General features: G+C 38.0%; 1 protein-coding gene across 2 annotated transcripts in view; it reads right to left on the reverse strand.

Annotated features, from left to right (window-relative positions):
* Positions 1–22,578, reverse strand: part of TOM1L1 (target of myb1 like 1 membrane trafficking protein) — a 61,061-nt gene that overhangs the window by 9,922 nt on the left and 28,561 nt on the right. For both annotated transcript variants that reach the window (XM_087925162.1, XM_026711218.2), the window contains exons 4-10: positions 17,894–18,043; positions 15,310–15,429; positions 13,172–13,264; positions 12,188–12,304; positions 7,377–7,510; positions 4,513–4,573; positions 2,007–2,121 (exon numbers count right to left, since the gene is read on the reverse strand). In XM_087925162.1, coding sequence (XP_087781288.1) covers positions 2,007–2,121; positions 4,513–4,573; positions 7,377–7,510; positions 12,188–12,304; positions 13,172–13,264; positions 15,310–15,429; positions 17,894–18,043 — 790 coding nt within the window. The remainder of the gene's footprint in view (positions 1–2,006; positions 2,122–4,512; positions 4,574–7,376; positions 7,511–12,187; positions 12,305–13,171; positions 13,265–15,309; positions 15,430–17,893; positions 18,044–22,578) is intronic.

Genomic DNA, 22,578 nt, shown 5'->3' on the forward strand with positions numbered 1-22,578 from the left:
CCCTCATTTTAATCATACATTGTTTCCAATTTTCTAAAGTTATTTCTATTACTAATATAACAATACAATCTTATGTACCTTTACAGAATCCCTTTTTCAGTTAGATTTTTACCCATTATCTCTAAATAGGTCCTGTTTCTTTATATCTTGCTCCGGACCTTTGTAACTTCTTTTCCTTTCCTTCTTCCCTCTCTTCTTCTCTCTCCCCTTTTTACCCCCTTGTCTCTCTACCTCTATTTCCCTCTTCTGTATTCCCCTTTTCTGTTGCTTTCCAGTATTATACTTATTTTTTGAATTATTTTTCTTTGGTTGTTTTTTTAAGTCTTAAATTCTCCATCCTCTTTCCCCACTTTCTTTTTCTTCCCCACAAAGAGTTACTTGTTCATTAAAGATGGCTTCTTCTTTGTCCCAGTCTTCTTGTTTTGCAGTCTTTTCTTGTTGTTTCTCATAGTTCTAGATCTCCATTTCTAAGAATTGAAAAACAAAGCCAAAAGAACCCTTCCCTTCTTGTGCATCTTCTTTGTACTTTTTAAGTTCCATTTTCAATTCATCCAAAAGTGATGCCATTGTAGAAATTTTTAAACAACCACCCGATTGATTTTAGTCATTCAAATATAATAACCAAAAATCCAAAAGTCACCAAGTAATCCAAATACACGCAAACTCTTTCTTTTTGCTCTTTCTTTTTTTCCCCACTTTCTCTTCCTGGGGTTACTATTTAGTTGCAAAGTTTCAGTTAAAATGTATCTTTTAAAAGTCTTATTGAAATTTTACTTTAGATTATTTTAAAGTCCAGGCAGTCTCTTCCCTCTTCCAGATCCTGCCCTTATTCTTTTTCTCTCCCTTCCTGCTTATAGAAGAAAAAGTTTTTAATGTCCAGAAATCTTTATTGTCCCTTTGGCATTTAGTTATATTTTCAGCTTAATTGCCTATTGATGCCAAAGCGAATTTTTCCAATTTCTTATTTAGGTCTCCTAGTTGTCAATATAAGGAAGGAGAGAGAAGAAGAAAAAAAAGCCAAACCTTTCCCTTTTCGCTTTCTTTCGCTGCTTCCAACTCTTCTTTGGGAGCGATGTTATTTCTTGTAAAATTTAAATTCCAGGGTACCTTAGTTATTACTTTTTCAACTTAGCCCGGTCAGCCAAAACTTTCACTTCTTATCTTCCTCCTGCACGTTCTTTTCCGGTTGAGTTCTTCTTTGAGGTGGCCATTTCTGACCACCGCTCCTACCGCCTTCGGGAAAGGGAGTAATGGCCAGCTGAGGAGGAGAGATGCGGCTCTCCTCGACCCTGCTGGCAGTCTCCCCCCTCTTCACCACCTCTACGGGGTGGCTTAGCCCCGAAACCAGCCAGCTCGGGGCGCTCCAGCGGTGAGCCCAGGCAGAAACCGTGCATGATTGCGGATTCCTGTCTGTCGCCGAAGCCCTTCAAACCGGAAGCCCCAAGTGTCAGAATTTTGATCACATGACCATGGGACCATGCTGTATTGGTCTTAAGCATAAGTCACTTTTTTCCAGTGCCAATGTAACTTCAAATGGTCACTAAACAAACTGTTGTTAAGTCAAGGACTGTACACTTGACATGTTAGACTGGGATAGGCATCCCATAAGCCTATAGCTAAGCAGTGTAACAGTCAAAATTTCTGCCACCTTTGTGTGCAGCTTCAAGAGCAATCTATCTTCTTGCTGCCATGCCAGGAAGAGGGCAGAGCTCCTCCAAATCAACAACCTCTAAAGAAATTCAGCTAACCAGCCTACCTACTGCTACTGCTCTGAATGTCAGCAGAATTTCTCTGGTAGCCGAAATGCATTTGAAACAATCCCAAATACTGATAGGAAGATAAGCCACCACCTTTATCTGAAACATATTTAAAATTATGTTTAAAAATATGTTTACACTTAGCACAGTCCTTAAACAAATCTGCAAAGTGGAATCCAAAGATTTTTTTTCTCCTTACATAGTTTCTAAAATTCTGTTAAAATATTCGAGTTTATCTATTTTACTTACTTAATTCAGAAGACTGGGGAAGGTCAGTTCTCATAGGCTTTGGCACAGCAGCAGGAAGACATGACTCAAGGTCAAGCAAATCACAGGAAGGAGCAGATGGTTGGTTGCCACCGGCCTCAAAATTAAACAAAAGTTGTTATACATGATGCCTACTTTGCCTCTGAGCCCATATTAAACACCTCTAACTGCAATAACATCAATAATAACACATCTTGTAGGCAGTGAGGATCTCTTGAAGTCAGTGATTATTTACATACTATACTCATTCAATTTGCATCCCGCCTGACATAAGCCATAGTGCATTTAAGGTAATAACACTAAAACAAACACCCTTACTTCAATAAGGGTAGATCAAATCAACACAAAATTTAAAAAACAGGACAGCAAAGTCCACTTTTCATGAATTTCTAGCAAAAGAAATAGGTCCTAGCTTGGGGCTCAAAATACTTTGAATTGGGCCTAGAAATACCTCTCAGAAGAGAATACTGCACATTCATGGTAGAACTGATTGCTATATTTTTTCTACATGATGATGAGATGGGAGGATTTAAGGTCCCCAGCAAGTTGTTACAGTTCTTCTTGAGGGAATCTTTCAGATATCCAGCTCCCAAGTAATGTAGGATTTTGTGATGGTTAACACAAGGATCTCTAATTCATCTTAGGAGGAAGTTGGTCAATGGCTCCAAGTAGCCATCTGAGACTGGTTTGGCTGAAGCACAGCCACAGTAGGACATCCCTTTGACTTCAGGTGGGGAAAGCATACAGCTGCAGCCAGTCAGCAATGAGGAAGTGCAACTGCCTTTTGCACCTGATCCAAGAACAGGTAGGGCAGAGGAAAGGCAGGAGCAGCTAAGGTCAGTCACATTATTCTCGAGGAGGCAGCCTTGCCCTTCTTGACAGGCTGCACCAGAAGTTGGCTATTTAGCCCAGCAGACAGATGGAGATGATGCTGGGAACATCATTTGTTGTCTTCTTGTATGTTTCTGCCTGGAACTTAGGACTGTCTCCAGCTGTTTCCTTTGCCTTGCCTTGCTTTTGCTTGTGGATTTGCTTTGGTCTTGGAACTTGCCTTTGCCTTGGGAACTCGCTTTAACCTAGTGGACTGGATTTGTCTTTGCCTTGAGGACTAGTGTTGGCTTAATTTGAGTAGCCTGAGAGACTCATTGGGATTGAATTGGTGCTGGCACAGGGAATTGCTGGGGAATATCAATTCAGGTTTGGAAACCTTGATACTTACACTGTGTGTGTGTGTGTGTGTGTGTGTGTGTGTGTGTGTGTGTGTGGGGGGACAGGACAACAGGCTATGCCTCTAACTCTTGGAACTAAGGATCAGTTAAAGAACAGCCATCTTGTAGGATTCATATTCATGGTTCTCAGCTGTTACAGCCTTCAGGTATTGTTTCATCATCTTCATACACTTCTCTTGTTCAGATGACAAGAATCATATTTGGTCTCAGCAACACAGTGCTAAATCTCTACCCAAAACACTTATCACTTCTAGAGATTTTATATGAAAAACTGGCTATTCTTCCAGACATCAGAGTAGGGTCAATGGACCTGTTTCAGATATATGGGTTTGTCACTTTGTAATTGTTTTGTAATTTGAAGAGGGGATTGATTTTGATTATGAACTTATTTGTTATTTTTGTATTATTTTAAAAAGGTGGCTGTAAGCCACCTAGAGTCAGCTGGAGTTGGGTAGCATCAAAAATAAAATAAAACAAATAAATATAAAAAAGCATGGTCTCTATGAAATTCCTGATGTTAAACATGAGGTTTCTACAGGCTTTTTGGACACAATCACAAGAAACAAAATCCCCATTTCACCGTATCCTCATATTTGTGGATGCCACAAATTGCTGATAAATTCAGAAGATCAATGGAGGCATATCCGTCTTGTCTCCTTCCTGTTGAGGACAATCCATTCATTGGCCAAGACCACTAAAGTATCCAATATGACCTCAAAAGCCAGAATGAAATAATTAACTTCCTTCAAAAGTTCCTGCCCAGTTAAGAACACCTTAGAAATCTTGGTCAGTTTTTACATTTGTTACCTGTTATTTGATAAGCATAAATTATATTGAATATGACATATGGCTCCATGCCAGCCAGAAGATTACTGTACACTGAAGATGAGTGAACAAAAGAGAATTGTCTTCTGCCAGGTGAGATTTAGATAAGGCAGATGATAATACTGTAGCTGCTTTCCTGTGTTCACAACATGTTTTTTCCCTCTTCTGTTTCTCGAAGCTCTTCATTCCTATCATGCTTAGAGTGGATTCATATTGTCTAAATCCTCACTCCTCCCTGTATTCTTTTGTTTTTTACTAACTAGAATATCGTGAGGATAGGAAGATGAGAACTTTCAAAAGAATAAACCATGCTTAACTCAGTGAACTTAATTCTGTGAACATTTCTAGTTTCGGAAGGAAAAAAATATTCTGAATTTTAGGATGAACCACAAAATGTTGTTCTAGACTGGTAGAAATGACTATCAGTTACTTACTGCTGCACTTTCATTCTGGATTCTCTGATTCTCCCAGAAGCGTACTCTGTTTCTAGAAAACCTATATAAAAATAGTGTAGTCAATATAATCAATTTCATAAAACACATAAATATGTAAACAATTAACATAAATATATATAATCAACATAAAACACATAAATATGGAGATTCATAGCAGCTTTCACATTTATATGCAGTACCTGTCCTTTTATATTTGAGAGTCTGGGATGACTTAGCATATTCAAATCTTGAGCACCATTAAGCCACAGATGCTATAAGGAAACAAAACTGTAGAGGTATTACTGGAACAACTGAAATAAATCTCCTTTGTTCCTATTGTGCAATAATAGGTACTCCTGTAAGCAGCAGATGACTCAAAAATGAAAAACAAGGATTTCAGAGTACCAGCTTCCTGTTCTTTTTTTGAGGGCATAGAACTCTTGGTTAAAGAAAGTTCTGGAGACAATTCTTCCTGAACCCGCCTTATACTGTATATCTCTTAATGTGGAAGGAGGCATAACAAACTAGAACCCTGAGAATTTTCAGCACAAACATTCAGAATGCATGGAAACTTAGCGGCCATGACAGAGGCTTTCTGGAATATGCGACACAAGTGTCACAGTGAAGAGTATAGTAATGTCACTCCTGGATAGTAACAAACAGCTTATAAAGCAAAGGTGGGAAATTGGTTGTGCTCAAATTGCTTGCAATACTGCCTTGCCCAGCACCCCAACATTCTGGTACCCAAAACTAGTAGAATAACTGCCAGAATTCAACAACAATTTAAAACTTTAATTTGTTTTCATTCAGGAATGATGGAAGAAGACCTCCCAGATGCCTTGTGCTCTTAGCCATCCTTAAATCCTGTCAAAAACTGCAATTTTTCAGATTGATTTCACCTATTTTTTTTAGGCTTGTGGTTGAAGGCTTAAGGATAGGAATAGAACATGAGACCTTGAGAGACAAGGAAGGTTGTACCAACAAGCTCCCAAATAGGACAGACCAATCACATAGTGTCTGCCTCCTGATGATCAACGTAACTGAAAACATATCTGGTTGATAATGTGGAGTTAGTCCCAAATAGATGGAAACTGGTTATGCAGTGCCTTCCTCTGGTAACAGACTGCCCTGAAATCCCTGTAAAATAACTACCCTGCCTATAGGTTATATGAAGCCTAGCAGAAGTAAGTGCTTGTTATAGTAACACATACAGATGTTGATTGCTTCTTCTGTCAAAACAACCATCCAACCAACCAACCAATCAACCAACCAACCAATCAACCAACCAACCAGAATCTCCTGGTGAGAGAAAGATGCAGTTTGAATTGTTTGAATTGTTTGAATTGTTTATTTTCCTTGTATTTGTATCTTTCCTAGTATTTGTAACAAATACTAATAACGAATACTTATTATCAGAGTTGCATTCACACTTCAGGGCAGACCCCTTATTACTGTTATTTTGAAATGTAACCAGAATCTTTTGTTCTTCAATTTGAACTCCATTTCAAAGGAAATTGCGTTTACAAATGAGTTAGGCAATTAGTGTCTGCTCAGCCTCTCAATAATGTCCCAGAGTAACTGATCTTCTTCATAAATCTCAAACCACCTTCCAAATCTAACTGAAAAAGAAAACTTTGTAGGCTAAAAATATTGAATATTACAACCAGCCTTGGATGGAAATCTCAAGCTATATTTAAATGCACTCCAGTTTGGATGTAAATTCAGTCTCTTGAGATTCTAAGTTCTTTTTTTTTCTGATACAGGCAGTCTTCACTTATGAAGTGCAATTAGGACTGGCAATTCCATTACAAAGTGATATGGTCATAGAGTAAAATGTCATGTGAGTGTTGCTCGACTTACGTCAATTCCAACTGCAATTGTTAAGAGAATAACTGTGGTTCATTGAATAGAATGTCACATGACTTAAGACTTCCCACCAGCTTCCCCAATGACTTCACTTGTCAGAAGCTGGCTGTGAAAGTCACAAATGCTGATAACATGATCACGGGATGCTGCAATCATAGTAAATGCGCAGAGGTTGCAAATGCCCAAATTGAGATCATGTTGATGTGAGGATACTGTGATGGCTGCAGCTTTGAGAGCCCAGCAGGAGTCTTCTTTTTCAATGCTATCATAACTTTAAAAGGCAACTTAACAAGTGCTTGGTAAGCAAGGACTACCTGCATTGCAAAAGGCGTTCCACAACCCTCTAGTATTTCCATGTATTCTGATAGGAAGGGAAAGGGTATAGCAATTTTTATTGATATAGTACTTTTCATATGATACACAGGAGTACTTAACATCCTATTCCAGTCTTCCATAATAGTAGAACAAAGGGATATCTTCACAGTTATATCAATGGTCAACCTTTGGTTTGATTAAATGATATTTGTACGATATTATACGATATTTGTACTAAATACGATATTTGTACTAAATGTGTGATAGCTGATATCCGATTCATCTTACAGCCTCTGAACATCGTGTTATAGTTACAGATGACATTTTTAAATAGTCATTTGTACAAGCAATTCAGCAAAGAAAATAGTATGATAGTTTAACCTATTTATAGATATTTGAACTTTTGGTAAGGAGCCATGTTTGTTTCTTCCTTGTGATATGCTTCTCGAAAAAGGTTGAAGTTTATTCTACATCTCCATTTATTAGGCTTCATACTTGTCCAATACAAAGAACATAACCTATTCATTTATTATTTCTATGAACTGTTCCTAACTTAAGATCCAGCATTCCTTCACCCCACTGTTGGGTAGAAGGAGAAAGTAAATAAAGAGATATGCTGTTCATGAAGAAAGGCACAACGATTTGTTAGCACAGACTACATATATGACATTAAGTAATAATACCTTTCATGTCCCAGTAAGACATTATTTAGATTTTCATTCATTTGTATGAGTTCAGTAATCACGTCTTCATTCTCCACAGTTGCTAGCAATTCCATAATTCTATCTTGCATTGCCCGACTTGTTTTGTAGAGCTTCTACCAAGGGAGAAAAGGTATACTATTTACATTTGAATAGCAAAAATAAAGAGATACTGAAAATATTGAAAACATCAAAAGCACAGATCCACATGGCATTAAAAAATGTCATTAATTTATTAATCCTCCCCACCCATCATCTTGTGTTTAATGGAGGAAACATGTCACATTTTAAAACATAGTAAAAAACTTTTTAGAAATGGCCATAGGACTCTCTCCCTTTTGGTGACTGTAACCATACAGCAAATGCTTTAGGTAACATCATGAAGGATGCAGCACCAAAGTACATGGAAGTAATAGCAATAACACTTAGACTTACATACAGCTTCATAGTGCTTTACAATACTCTCTAAGCCAGGAGTCCCCAATCCATGGGCTGCAGACCTGTTGGGAACCAGACCGTGCAAGCAGCGGGCAAGTATGTAAAGCTTTATTTGTGCATGCATGGGATTTAGGATGCTCATATGAAGCATCCTCTCCCCCACCCCCTTGCCACTACTGCTGGTCTGTTTTGCTAGAAAGGTTGGGGACCATTGCTTTAATTGGTTTATAGAGTCAGCATATTGTCCCCAACCATCTTGGCCCTCCTTTTACCGACCCTGGAAGAATAGAAGACTGGTCAGGATCGAACTCCTAGCAGTAGGCAAAATTAGTCTGCAATACTACATTCTAACCACTGTGCCACTATGGTTCCTTAGGGAAGAAAGCCAGAGACAAAAATGTTTTGTTTTGCTAATCAAAAGTATTGAGAAACCAAAAATAAATTTATGCTGAATCCCACATTCTACTCCAATTCTAAGATAAAAGGTAAAAATTATACATGGAAGGGAGTGTGAAGGGACTACAGTATGAATTTTGTAAGAGATATTCATGCAGGAATCGATTTAGAATGTATTTCATTCATGTATGCTGGTGTACACTTTTAAACATACATTTAATAAAATCTATGTTCCATTTTATAAATTTCTCTCTGAGGCATGAGAGGGATCATAATACTTAGACATAGGCTTGGTTCATACATAATGCTAAGCTCGACTACTGTTTGCTTTATGCTTAGAATCCAGCTGTTATGTGTTTTGTCAGTATGCTAAGTCATAAATTAACTGGGTGCAAGTGTGACAACCAAATTCCAATGACAGCCAAATTATGTTTAGGAGAGAGAGCCTTAACAATAAACTCAAAATATAGATTGATATGGATATAAACAGTCGCTTGTTTAGAAAACCAAGGTTTGGACTTTTTGCTTTTTAAAACCGATTTAACATTTGTATGAGTCAGGTCTTAGAACAGGGACCTTCTAACTTTCCAGTGAGTGTATTTTTTATAGATTTTGTTACATGGAGGTTGAATACTTATCTAGAATATGTGTTTGTGTGCATAGATACATGTTGTTTCAGGAATCTAGACAAATAGATAGACTTAAATTGTAAGATTACAGGAAAACCAAACATAGTATCATTTTCCTCATCGTGCATATTTTGGGAAAACTTGAAGATAACACCCCAATTGGCTTACTTTTCTTGTCAGTGAAATCAGTTGAAGTACAAAAGGAAATTGCTCTAATCACTTTATTCCTTTCATTACCTTTTTTGCATCCAATGATTGTGAAATGAAAAACCTTTATCTAAAACACACACTTACTCTATGGTTGCCATTACTTCTAGAAAAAACAGGCTCCTGTGAAGGAAAGTGAATGTTCACACCTTTCCTATATATCATTTGCAATGTTTTATTATTAAAAGAAACTTCCTAAGTTTGTTTTACAAAATACAGCTTTTCGTTTACTCAAGCATGTACTAAGTTTCTTCAGAAAAGATGTGGGAGAAAGAAATAGAAAAAGTAGAATCAACACAGCAGGAAGCATCAGTCATCAGGAAACAAACATAAGAGGTTTCAGCATGCAATCTTATAGTCCCTAAGAAGTTCCCTCAGTGCCTGTAGGTTTGTTCATATTTCCTTGTGAAGAAAAAGAATTCTAGTAGTAAAAACTATCTTTGGAAAGCCAGAGGCCCCACTGTAAGAAAAAGGAAAAAGGAAAGCCAGAGGCCCCACTGTAAGAAAAAGGAAACTGAAGATCCACTGGACTCCAAATTATTGTTGCAACATGATTCTAATTTTTCCAGTTGTGAAAAGAGATGCATTAAAATTGTGTTTCTTTTAAAGTGGCTAAGGAAAATAAGCAGAAGACTGAATGTTGTTACATGCTTTGAAGACTCCACCTTGACGCTTTGTCAGAGAATAAATGTGACTACTCTGCTTCTGAAGGATTCAATGTTAATTTAATGCTCACTTTAACATTTTCACCTTATTTTTTTTGGTATTCTGCCATTCTGAACATTTCTGGCTTGGGATAACATCTTACTTCTCACTGAGATACAGGGAGTGAATCCTGTTGTACACAGAATATATAGGCATCCTCAAATAAGCGTAATTTGGCTGCATAGATCTTAGCTAGATCTACAGATCTTAGCACAAAGGAAACAAACATAGAAATATAGTGATCATATTTATGATTACAATAATGATCATACATATAGTGATCCAGAAATCACTGGAGGACTACCACATATATCATAAAGGCCCCAGAGGGACAGTCATGCTACAGAATCTTATGGCATTTAAAGATCAATTAGGTTCTGTTGCAGAAACTTGTGACATATTAAAAACAAACAAGAAGACACCATGTTGCTCCCTAGTCTAATTCCTGTTTCTTCATGAGCTGATATTTCCACAGCAGTTTTGAATGGTGATGTTATCTAATTACAGACCTACCATTTCACAGTATGAGGTAATCTTGGTCTTTATTTACCAAATGCCTCATCTCATTATTTGCCACACAAATCCACCTTATGAAAAACTATCAAATGGGAAAATATTTTCCATGCTACAAATCAAGGATAGGCAAGTAGTAGTTTTTGGCCCAATTTTCCGCAAAAGATCAAGCCAGACTTTAGGAAATAATAGGTTGCTTTTCACAGACTGCTGTTTCACAAAGAAAGAAGATGATATCCAAAGGAGAAGAGAATATAATTAAAAAGAATATATAAAGGGGGAGAAGGTATGCTAGACAATCACTGTCCCAGATATTTCGTTTCTAGCAACACTGCCCCATTTTTTCCTCAGTTGGGGTTACCATGGAGCCTTCGAGAGATGTCAACTGTGGGAATCTTGTCGCTATGGAAAAATGGTAGCATATGCCAACTACAAATGCTTACAAAAAGTCCTTGACTGGCAGCCATTTGTTTAATGCCATTTAAAGTTAAAGTGGCATTGAAAAAGTAACTTATGACTGTTGCAGTGTCTCTGCAGTCATTTATTTTTATATCCCACCTTTATTATTTTCTAAATAATTCAAGGCGGCAAACATATCCAACACACTTTCCTCCTCCTATTTTCCCCACAACAACAACCCTGTGAGGTGAATTGGGCTGAGACAGAGGGACGGGCCTGAAGCCAGTCAATCAACTTTCATGGCTAAGGCAGGACAAGGATTCACAGTCTCCCGGTTTCTAGCCTTAACTGCTACACTAAACCATGTGATCAAAATTCAGGCGCCTGGTAACTGATATGTATTTATGACAGTTGCAGTATCCCTGGGTCGTGTAATCACCATCTGCAACCTTCAAAGGAAACTTCCAACAAGCAAAATCAATGGTGGAAGCTATATTCACTTAAACAACAATGTGATTCACTTAATGACAGTGGCAAAAAAGGTCGTAAGATATGGCACAACTCATTTAACAAGTGCATTGCTTAGTAACAGAATTTCTGGTCCCAGATGTGGTTGTAAGCCAAGGGCTGTACCTATACTAGAAATAATGTAAGACAAATAGCCATTTTTAAAGTGGATAGAACCCAAATAGATGCTATAATTTTTAAAGAAGAAAATTTTGCCTCCTCCTTGTGACTTCCATTCATACTCCTCACATTTTGCATTTGGCAGACTCTTATTTATTAATAAGAAAAGAGTTAGATAAAAAGATATCTCACTGTGCCCAGAATGCTTCTTGATCATACAGTCGACACTCTGGGGAATTCAGGGAGCAACTGAGGAATTGCCGGAGCCAGCTGAGCCATCTTACTTGGAGCATTTCTTACTTGTGATATGCTGCCCATACTTTTGCCACCTACTAAACTTCTGTATAACAGTGCCCCCCAACCTTTCTAGCTTGGTAGCCTGGCCTGCCTTGGTTGGGAGGAGGGCCTGTGAGTGGCAGGCACAAATGCCTTCCACTCCACAAAATGGAGTTTTGCGTGCAAGCGGAGGGGGCTTGCGTTCATGCATGAAGCTCCATTAACATGAGCAGCAGGCACTTGTGCTTGCACATGAAGGTACACTTGTGAGTGGAGAGCACTTGAGAGGAGGGTGCTTGTGCTCTACTTGTGCGAATGGAAGGCACTTGCACCCGAAACTCCATTCATGTGAATGGAGCTTCATGCATGAAGGCAAGTGTCCTCCGTTTGTGCGAGCAGAGCTGAAGCTTCACATGCGTGCTTGCCCACTTCTCCCACATCCCGGTTTCAAACAGGCTGCGGCCTGGTAGTGAGCTGCAGCCCAGGCATTGGGGACCCTTGCTGTATAACGACTATGCTTGACAGTAGCGCAGGAGCGTATTTACACTTCCAGCACAAAACAGAAACAACAATAACAACAACAAAAACCCTGTGTTATACTACCTGTAGTAGTGCCATATCATCTGGGTTTTCTGCTCCAGGAACATTTTCTTTCAATATTGCTGACATGACTCTTACATTCATTTTTACCACGTCCAGTTCACTGTAGAGCTTTCCAACCTGTTGAAAAGCATAAGATTCAATCTTTATATATAAAAGCGAAACACCACTCATGCATCATCACAAAATTTCCAGAACTGTAAAGTCTACAAACTTGACATTTGGCACATATGTTCCTCTTGGCTTCTAGGTGCTACTAAGAAAGGATTTTTCAAAATGACCATCAGAGCATTAGTATTTTGTATATTATTATTAACACGCTCTGATGCTAGGGAGTTCTGCTCCCCCTCCCCACCTGAAAAGAAATCTCTTCCAAATGCAAAACGCAAGCAGAAGAGAGGAGTTTCAGTTTCAGTTTTACTTTCACAGCACCAAGCAGTTTTAGTGCAGAACAGTTGAGCTAAGCCACACCCAGGCTCCTTGCTGTCTCCTTGCTCACAGCAAATACTGTTTCAGTTTCCAAAAAGCCCTCAACCCTCTCACACACTGATAGGATGCTAGCCAGTTGAATACTGATGGATGCTGGTAGGCAGAGGCAGATTTTTTCCCCCCTTATTTTCCTCCCCCCAAACTGAGCCCAACTACATAGTTTCATAATGAAGCATGGATATCAAGCTAGTTCAAAATAAGTGGAGGGCCCGTTGTGGTCTGTGCTCTTTTTTTTTTAAATCAACATTTATATCCGAACATTTTCTTATTGGCTTATAAGGAGAAGAATGTTCCTTCTCTTCTCTTCTTAAATTGAAAATTCAGCCTCACTTTTCCAGCTAGGTGGGCGTAGCCTGTCCCATCAGTCACCTATCAATTAAAATGTATTGATAAGACAACAAGTGATAAACTATAAACCTACATTCTTGTTCAAATCTAACTGAGAGTTTTAGGATGATGAGGGTTACTTTGTAAAATATTTGAAGGAACAGATCATACCTGCTCAGGAATTAGTGTTATTACTGCAGCTGGGGAGAGGGGTTTTGAAACGCACTTCTGGGAGGAATTATAAGACATCCTTGTAGACAAAGGCTGTGGATATAATTAGGAGATTTTCAACATTTAAATGTGGAAGGTACTTCAAAGAGGCCACACTTTTATATCACCTAGTTATGTTGGTATCCACGTGCAAATATATTTAGAATGCTTTTAAACTTTCAGTCATACTTTCATTTTTATTTTATCCCTAAATTCAATGGCAAGAGTCTTAATTTTTTCCTCTCAGTTATGAGACTTAATATACAGATAGACCTCAATATATGACCAGTCATTTAGTGATTGTTATAGATACATCATATTTAAAATCCAATCTCTTGATGTCTTTAAACAACTGTCAGAAATCAACTGATCTCAAGGACTGATCCCTTATTTGGTCCTTCTAAGTCCCAACAGTAACTAAGTAATAGTAGACTTATGTAATGTTTATAATCGATCAATTTCAGGGTTAGGTTGAAAAATTTGTAGTACTTGTAATGAAAAAATTAGCAACAGTCCAGTTATATGAGATGAATACTATTCACTAAGGTAGCTTAGAGCATACAGGGAGGTTGCAATTAGAATGAGTTAAAATAATGGAATATTTGATTTAGTGCAAATTGTAAATTGATACCAGGTCACATTTAATGTGATCCAAAACTTAATTAATGCAAAGCTATCAAATACAGGATTGAGACTTGTGCATGCAGAGTTGCAGCTTTAGATGGACAAAATGGATAAAAGAAAGACTCCATCAGAAAAAAAGTACAAAAATAAAAAAAATGTTCATATTATATTAGAGCAACTGTCTGATGTAAGCGAACAGCATGAACGTGATCATAGCAATGCTAAATTAGGATGAGATATTGGAATGTCTAAATCTACAATAGATTTTTTGGGGGCTTCCTATAACTACTCTGTGACTTTCTTAACCATAAATTTAAATTAAAAGTATATTCTTTTATTTATTGCAGTCAGTGGTGGTATTCTACCACTTCGGCCCGGTTCTGCCGAGCCCGTAGCAGCGATGAGCAGCGGAGACCAAACCAGTTCTCTCCACCACTCTGCTGTTGGGCCCATCCGCTTGCACGGGCTCCCATACTCACCTTTAACCTCTGAATATGAAGCACAGCTTCTTTGTGCAGCACAGAAGAGTGCTGTGCAGCTGCTGCTGAAGCGACCGGAATCATGCAGGCTTGCAGGAGGTGAGTTAGAACACTTCTGAGCCTGCGCAAAGTACGTGTTTGGCATGCGCGCGCATGCAAAATGTGTGCATGCACGCAAAGCACGCCCACCAAGCCACGCCCACTGAACCGGTGGTAAAAATATTTGAATCTCACCACTGACTGCAGTGTTTCTCAACCTTAGCAATGTTAAGATGTCTGGACTTCAACCCCACCGCCCTTCCCAAATTCCAGACATCTTAACGTTGCCAAGTTGAGATACAATGCTTTACTGTTACTGTAATATTTCATTAGTATACATATAAACATTATGCTAAAAAGCTTTCATTGCCTACTTTGGTCAAACTAATTACCACCTTTTCCATGGAAATATCACTTTGAATACTGCAAATTTGAATAAAGCAATCATTTTGTGGCATTCATTAACTAATCAGATCTATCTATATACTCATCATTATGAATTCTGGGAAGTAAAATTCCCTGTACCTTTAAGGTATACATTAGAAATAATAATAATAATAAAATTATTTAAACTCATTTTCTGATTTCAAAAGATATATTGTGTTTTTTGTGCAAGTGTTCAGTTTTGTTTACATCTTTGTGGAATTTTGCAAAGCCTTCAGGGTAATCCAGACACTTAATTTCCTTTATCCTGAGGAAGAAACCTGGGTTACTAGGATTCCGTGGGCAGATTTAACCTCTACATTTCCTGTTTAAGAAATAGTTTTAAGCTACTCCTCCTCCTCTTAGATTTTTTTTTAAAGCTCCAAGACAGAAACATATGACTGGTTTCATAAGCAAAGGAAATCACTGTGCCAAATACACATTATTGAGTTAATTAACACACCACCTCTGCACGTGCCAATCTGCAACTTGCTGAACTTGTTTCAAATCAGCAGCTCCCAATGAAGTATTTACCTTAGTGGTTCTCCTGTTGATCTCTGAGGATGGAAATTCAACTCCTTTCTTGAGAAGCTCCAGATAAACCTCCTTGACTTCACTCACATCCACAGCATTCTGAAACCCCCTGGCCCAGGTCTGTTTGTGAAAAAGGTTACAGTTCCTGAATCCAATTAAACCCCCTTCAAAACCCGATAACTGCCATTTTGGGCCAGAAACTGGATAACAACCATTTCTTTCAAAGACTTTCAGAGGAATGAGGCTGTATTAGAAAAGAATCTGAAGCATCAAATTCTCCTCTCCTATCTTGCTGAATCAGTACATAGACAGACCAAGGTGGAGCAAAGTAATCCCTTGGTATTGCAATGGAACCATTTTAGAAACATTAAGAGATGTCTATGTATTAAAACCAAATAAAAGGTTCAGAAAAAAATATGACCACATTATTTAATGAAGATCTCTCAAATTTCTCCAGATGGATAATTCAGAACAGGGACTCTCTTTTTCCCACATACAGCAAAAGGCAACATCATTGCATTTTCTCCCCCTTACCACAGCATTGGAACTGGACAGGGAACTTGCTATGTTGCCTATGCAGAGGAGACTGGTGAAGCTGTCATCAAGACAGTCACCCAGGATGGTGATAAGGACTTGAAAAAGAGCCTTTCATTTTTCTCCCTCTCTTTTGTAGGCCAGGTAAATATACTTATTTTTGAGGCTACAGGTTGGATTATTTTCAGGTGGCAGGCCACATCCAACCCATAGGCCATAAATTGCTAAATTGGAAAACACACACAAAAAGACAAGATTTAACTTTAAAAAGGGATTGCCAAAGAGAGGAGGTTATACACATTCTGCAGATGTTTTCCTGATTCTTGCAGTACTGCAAGCTACTTCTACTGCAATTTGGCAGATCGAAACCCACCAGGCTCAAGGTTGACTCAGCCTTCCATTCTTCCAGGGTGGGTAAAAATGAGGACCCAAATTGTTGGGGGCAATAGGCTGATTCTGTAGAGCTCTTAGAGAGGGCTGTAAAGCACTATAAAGTGGTATATAAGTCTAAGTGCTATTGCTATTGCACTAGGGGTCATCCCATTAAACTGATTTGTAATGTGGAAAGAACTATAGTAGGGTGTCAAACTCAAGGCCTGCGGCCTGTGGGGTGCTTAGATCTGCCTATGGGGCCACCCTGGGAATAGCGAATGACTGGCCCGTGGTGCCCCTGCTAGCAAAAATGGAGCTCGTAAGGGCCATGTGCAGCCCTTCTGGGCTTTGTTTTCAGCTGCGACAGCTTCCTGCAGCCTTCTGCCAGCAAATCTGGGAGGGCAGCGCACAAAATCCTCATGAGCTCCATTTTTGCTGGCAGAGTGCTAGCAAAACAAACTACTAGCAAAAGTGGCATTTGATCACACAAGTGACATTGAGCTGGCCACACCCACTCTGCCCCCTTGAGGTCAAATACATCCCTCAATGAAATCGAGTTTGACACCTCTGAACATACAATGCCTTCATACAATGCCTCTGTTGAGAGGCAAAATGCCATTTCACACGGGCAGGACAATACATTAGATGGAGCCTTCAATCCTTCTTTTGTTCTTCTCAAAGCTGGTGTTTCTCATATTCAGCAAACTTGTGAATGTTTATTCCTCTATGTGACAGGTTAGTTTTCAACATCATGAGGGGGAGGGGAATTACTAGTTGTATAAAAGGGCATGCTAAATTTTTATTTTTTATCTCATGGAAGCACTATCATACAACAATTTCAGTAGATAGAGGAGTCATTCTGTTTAGCAACTCTCAGAAATAGTGGTATCAACCATTTATTAAGGATCGGAGATTAGAATATCATTTTATTCTTGATGGCTAGTAAAGCTGGGAAGTTCTGTGAAGGTAAGGCTGACTTTATTTCTTACTTTCACAGATCTTTCCAGCTTTACTGGCCATCTAGAATAAAATGATATTCTAATCTCTGATTCTCAATGGATGCTTGATACAAGTATTTCTGAGAGTTGTTAAACAGTTAGAACGACTCCTCTACCTACTGAAATGGTTTTGTGAAAGTGTAAATTTTATACCTTAGATAAGCAAACTGATGTTTCTGGATGTTTTGGATCACAACTTCCATAACCCATTGCCATTGGCTTTTGGAAACTGAAGGCTAAAATGAGACATGAAGGTTTCTTATTTCTGTTTTGGCTCACTCAGATGTAGAAGTGAATTTATGATTCAGCATGATCCCATGATAACCAACAGCAAAGAAAAACTCCAGCTTTCCTGTCAGAAACACTTTTTTAATTTGCTGACTGGGAAAGTAACTTTTTTCTTAAGAAGAGAAAAAATACAGAACGATTGCCATATGGTTTTTCCATATGAGCAGTTATGGAAGTTTATGCAACTAACAAAGGAATCATTTGAAAACCAGGGCAACAGATTCTCTATCCTTTTCTGCACTTTCTGTTCTCCATACAGAGGTTCAAGGAGAAAAAAAGGAAACTCTTTTTCACCCACTCCCTTCCCAGGCAGCATAGCACACCTATTATGAAACATTGATTACGTGTATTTCATCGAGGGAGCAAAAAGGAAATAAGGAAAAAAAGCTTACCATGATAAAGGTCAAAATTTTCTCCTGCAAATCCACTGGTAAGTTAAATTTTGGATTCAACAGCTTTACTAGCCTATCTTTGCAAAAATCTCGTTTCACTATCAGAGACTGGAAACTCGGCCGGCAATTCTTCATACACATCTCAAGGAGCTGCAAAAAAATGGGTTTTTGCATCAGTGATATGAACAATTTCGTTACTTCCACTTCCCTGAGAGCAATGTCCTATGAAGCCCCCTTTGTTTCTATTTCTCCTGTCCCATGCCATCAGTTATCACCTCAAGCTTCCTCTTGTAGTACTGAGTGTTTCTCAGCCAATGGTTCTCTTACTGTGGAGTTTCTTAAAATACATTGCACAGACCATCAATATTACCCGAATAACTTGAAATTATCTATGAACTGGCTGCAAGATAAAATTGGGAGGAGGGGGGCAGCCAAAGTGGCACATGATTTTTGGATCCATTCAGTCTTTCTAGCCAAATGAGCAGAGCACTTAGCCATGAATTAAGATGGGGCAGTGGCAGATGTCTCCTCAGATGTCACAGATGAAACAGCTGAAGAAAAACAATCACTAGAAGATTCTTGAATGAAAACTCACAGAAAATATGAGCTTTTTAAATCAAGTGACACTAATGATCCCACTACTTTTCCCTTCAATACCTCTTCTGGAAAACAGATTTTCAGCACTCAGCTTCCGAAACAAGATGAACAATATGTTGATTCTAAGATTTTAATTATCTCATTCCAAATATTGATGAAATATGCTGTCCTACGCAAGTTCACATATGCATTAAGATCTATAACCAATGTATAAAATGCACAGAATATAAATATAAACCATCACTAAGATATGTTTTGATTTGGTTCATCTTCTCCTCCCCCTTTAAAGAAATATGGATATTCCTAATTTTAAAAAAAAGAAAAGAAAAAGATATCCTTTCCTTTGCATAAAAGCCCTGCTTGATCAGTTGAAAATTCTTTCTACCATTGTTTTCCACAGAGACTCCTTGGAAGTCTACAAAGAAGAGTACTCTTCTATGACTATTTCTCTATAACAAATATTCAGAAACTTTTCAACCTGAAATGATAGGGAAATTTGAGGAAGTATTTTCTGATATGTATGATCTTCAATAATAATAATTCAATTTGATGGGGGGAAATTCTTTTTTTTTTAAAGAGATGTTGACAAGATCCTCCTGGGTGCGTCTTAGAATTCTTGAACTGACTTTACAAAATGACAAAGAGATGCTTATAAGCATTTTATCTTTCAGTGTATGATTATTTATCCAGTGGTCCACAACCCTGCCAGCTTCCCTTGTCCCAATTAAATCCCAAATGTGGAAGATAGGATGAAGGCGCTTCTCTCGTGGGGACATTTTCTGTCAGAAATGTGCACAACTAGGGAGGCTTCAGAATGACAGAGATTCCATGAAGTTGAGGGAAAGGGAGAATTGTTGGCATGATCTGCCATTTTTGCAGCAATAAAATTCAAAAAAGGCCATGCAAACCAATTCTAAGGGAATTTTAAAGGACTCTGAAAAATAGATATCAAACCTGAGGGTTCTTCCAAAATTGTAGGACAAATTTTGATATGACACGTTTTATTGCTTTGTCAGATATACATCCAATGGGTTATGCATATGACTACAGTAGAAGGGCACTATGTTCAGGGCAGATAATCAAAATATATTATTTAAATTTATTTTAGAAGGGCAGTAAAAATGCTTAAAAGTTTTGTGAATCACAAAAGACACACCAAGGGACAACAACATAACGTTAAATTTAAACAATGCCATTCCAGGATCCTGAATCATGTGTTGAAATAACAGTGCAGTCTTTCGGTAATGATGTTCCCATCATCAAGAGTTCCAATGACAACTAAAAACAGATCATTATATCACAGCTATCATGTAATTTTACAATGATCTACTTCAGACTGTAACTAAAATAAAGTCATAGTTTAGCATTATCCACAAAAGTTTTAGGCATACATAGAGCATCAATTCTCCCATGCAAGACTGGAAGCAATTTCATTTTCAATTAGCTGCATTTTATATTTACTTAAGTCTCAAACCAAACTTGTAGTTAACCAGTGGTTAAATATGGCTTAGAGGATCAAACCAGCTTTATAAACATAAATATCTTCCTTAATGAGCTCCAGTGTATAATTTTAATCCCCAAGGTTATATACAGTAGGTAATCAGTGAGTTGCAATTGTTCATTTAACAATGATTCAAAGTTATGACAGCCTTGGAAAATGTGACTTAAGACCTGTCCTCGAAGTTACAATTGTTGTACCATTCCTGTGGTTCCATGACTGCAATTCAAGGACTTGGCAACTGGTTGCATTTACAATGGTTGCAATGTCTTGCTGTCATGTGAACATGATCTGAGACCTGCCCAACTGGCTTCTGACAAGCAAAGTCAATGAGGCAAGCCAAATTCACTTAACAACTACATAATTCAATTAATGACCATAGCAAAAATGGTTGTAAAATCAGGTCTGGTCATGTGATGCCTCACTTAACAACCAATTCACTTAGCCATCAAAATTCTGGTCCCAACCGTGGTCATAAGTCAAGGACTACCTGCATATTGTTCCCAGTATTTGTACTGCAGGCCGAAGATGTCCTATAAAATTGGTACTGAATTCTTGGTTTTATAATGTGACAAAAGACAGAAAGTATAAACATAGGGCACAATTATATTAGTGGTATAAATTTTTTTGTTATAAATTTTAATTTAAATCAATGTCAGGAAAAGGTTCTTCAATTCTGAAATAGTTACAAACTCTTGTACCAGGGTTCTCAGACCTTATGGTGCCATGCAAATGTGTGTCAATCATGCCAATGATAATAGCAACGGCAATACCCAAAGTAGTAATAATAACTGTAACAACCACAAATTATAGGGATATTTATAATTGCTAGAAGGATTAAGCCATCTCTAATTGTGTGATGTTTTTTGCACTGCATTCTAGATGCCTGAGATATGCCAACCCACAACACCCCTGCCATATGGTTGAGGATGGGAAGATCTGAACACCTCTCCATGTCTGGAAATTAATAGATTAGGTTGAAAGCTGCTGCTAAAGCCTTCTTCCTAGGTGGACTGTCCACCAACTATGAATTCAGAAATGTATAACCCTGAGGAAAGTGAAATAATAAAGAAAATGTTGGCCTGTGCAGAGATGGACAGGCTAACACTAGAAATTAAAGATAAGAGTGAGACAGAATATTACGAAGTCTGGAACAAAATGTATCAATGGTTAGACTTGAAGAAAGGAAGTCGGAATAACAGCAACAAAAAGATTGTGACGCTTTATAAGACTGAAGGCGGACATTTTCAAAGATAAAGACAATGTAATCAAGTGGATATAACAACTATATAAGATCATGCAAGGGAACTATGTTGTAAATAGGAAAATATATATATGTAAATAGCACCAACTCAGTGATGTAGAATAAGGAAGAGATTAATTGTTATATGTGGTTTTATGTTTTAGCATGTATAGCAAAATAACTGCCAGGAAAGTCGCACTGCGTTAAACTGTTTTAATGTTTATTCAATAAAATTTAAAAAAGAAAGGAAAAGAAATTTATACCCCCCACTCCAAATTTACTCATAATCCCTGTGGGTGTGGGTGGGAAGCACAGCTCACTGTTTCACCACCTCTGCATTACAAGACAAAAAAGTCAAGCCACAATTTCACTGGCTGGACCAGGTCATTGTTCATCCATAACAGTAAAATGCAGTTAGTCACAAAAGGAAGCAAATCTTCTGGTCTCTGCTAGTGACCTCTGCAAGAGTAGAAAAGTAAAGAGCACACACACTATTACTTTTTGTTCACACTACTAAACCATATGTTGCATTATGTCCAAAAGAAGCTTCTTCATTATCACAGTATATCAAAAAAGACTGAGAACGGTGAAAGTGTAACAGTTCTCCCAATAATTGTTCAGTTCACCAAAGCACCAGTATTACTATACCTGTACCAGAAATCTGTAGCCATAAATATTTCAAGGGGATTCACCGTTCCAGAAGGCCAAATTAAGGGCAATTTTAACCACTGAATATGGACTTTTTAAAAGCAATTTTCTTACAAGTTTAGAACAAAGAAAGCAGAAAAGAAGCAGAAAAAATTTATTCCCCAAAATCACAAATTAGAAAAGCAGCAAGCAAAATATATTTTAAAAAGAGATGGTGGGTGCAAGGGAAAAGGAAGGAAGGAAGGAAAGAAGGAAGGAAAGAAGGAAGAAAGGCTATCATAGGGAAAGGGACTATATCATAATTACCAAAATGTTTTAGCTAATATCATGAAAGACATGTTAATCAGCTATTTGCTCACAGAAGGGGGGTTAAAGTGGTTCTGTATATGTAAAACATTTTTTGCAAGATAAATGAAGTGCTAATTTGCGACACTTCTCCTTTTACTGTACTTTCCCTGTACAGACAGTGATGAGTTACTGGATCTTGTATTCCATTAGAGTAGTTTACTACTCCCATTGTTTTCAATAAGCTGAAACAGCCAGATTGAAAGTGTGAATTAAAAGACCTTTTGGGGGGGCAAAGCATTTGTGAGTAAACTAATGGAAGCTACTTCCATGGTAACAGCTATTTTCATCAGAGAAGAATGCCCAGTGAGGCCATCAATTGGTTCCGAGCCACATCCATTGGAATGAAATATA

The sequence above is a fragment of the Pseudonaja textilis genome, chromosome 2 (genome assembly GCF_049901715.1).
Source record: "Pseudonaja textilis isolate UNSWEBS1 chromosome 2, rPseTex1.2, whole genome shotgun sequence".
Lineage (NCBI taxonomy): Eukaryota > Metazoa > Chordata > Lepidosauria > Squamata > Elapidae > Pseudonaja > Pseudonaja textilis.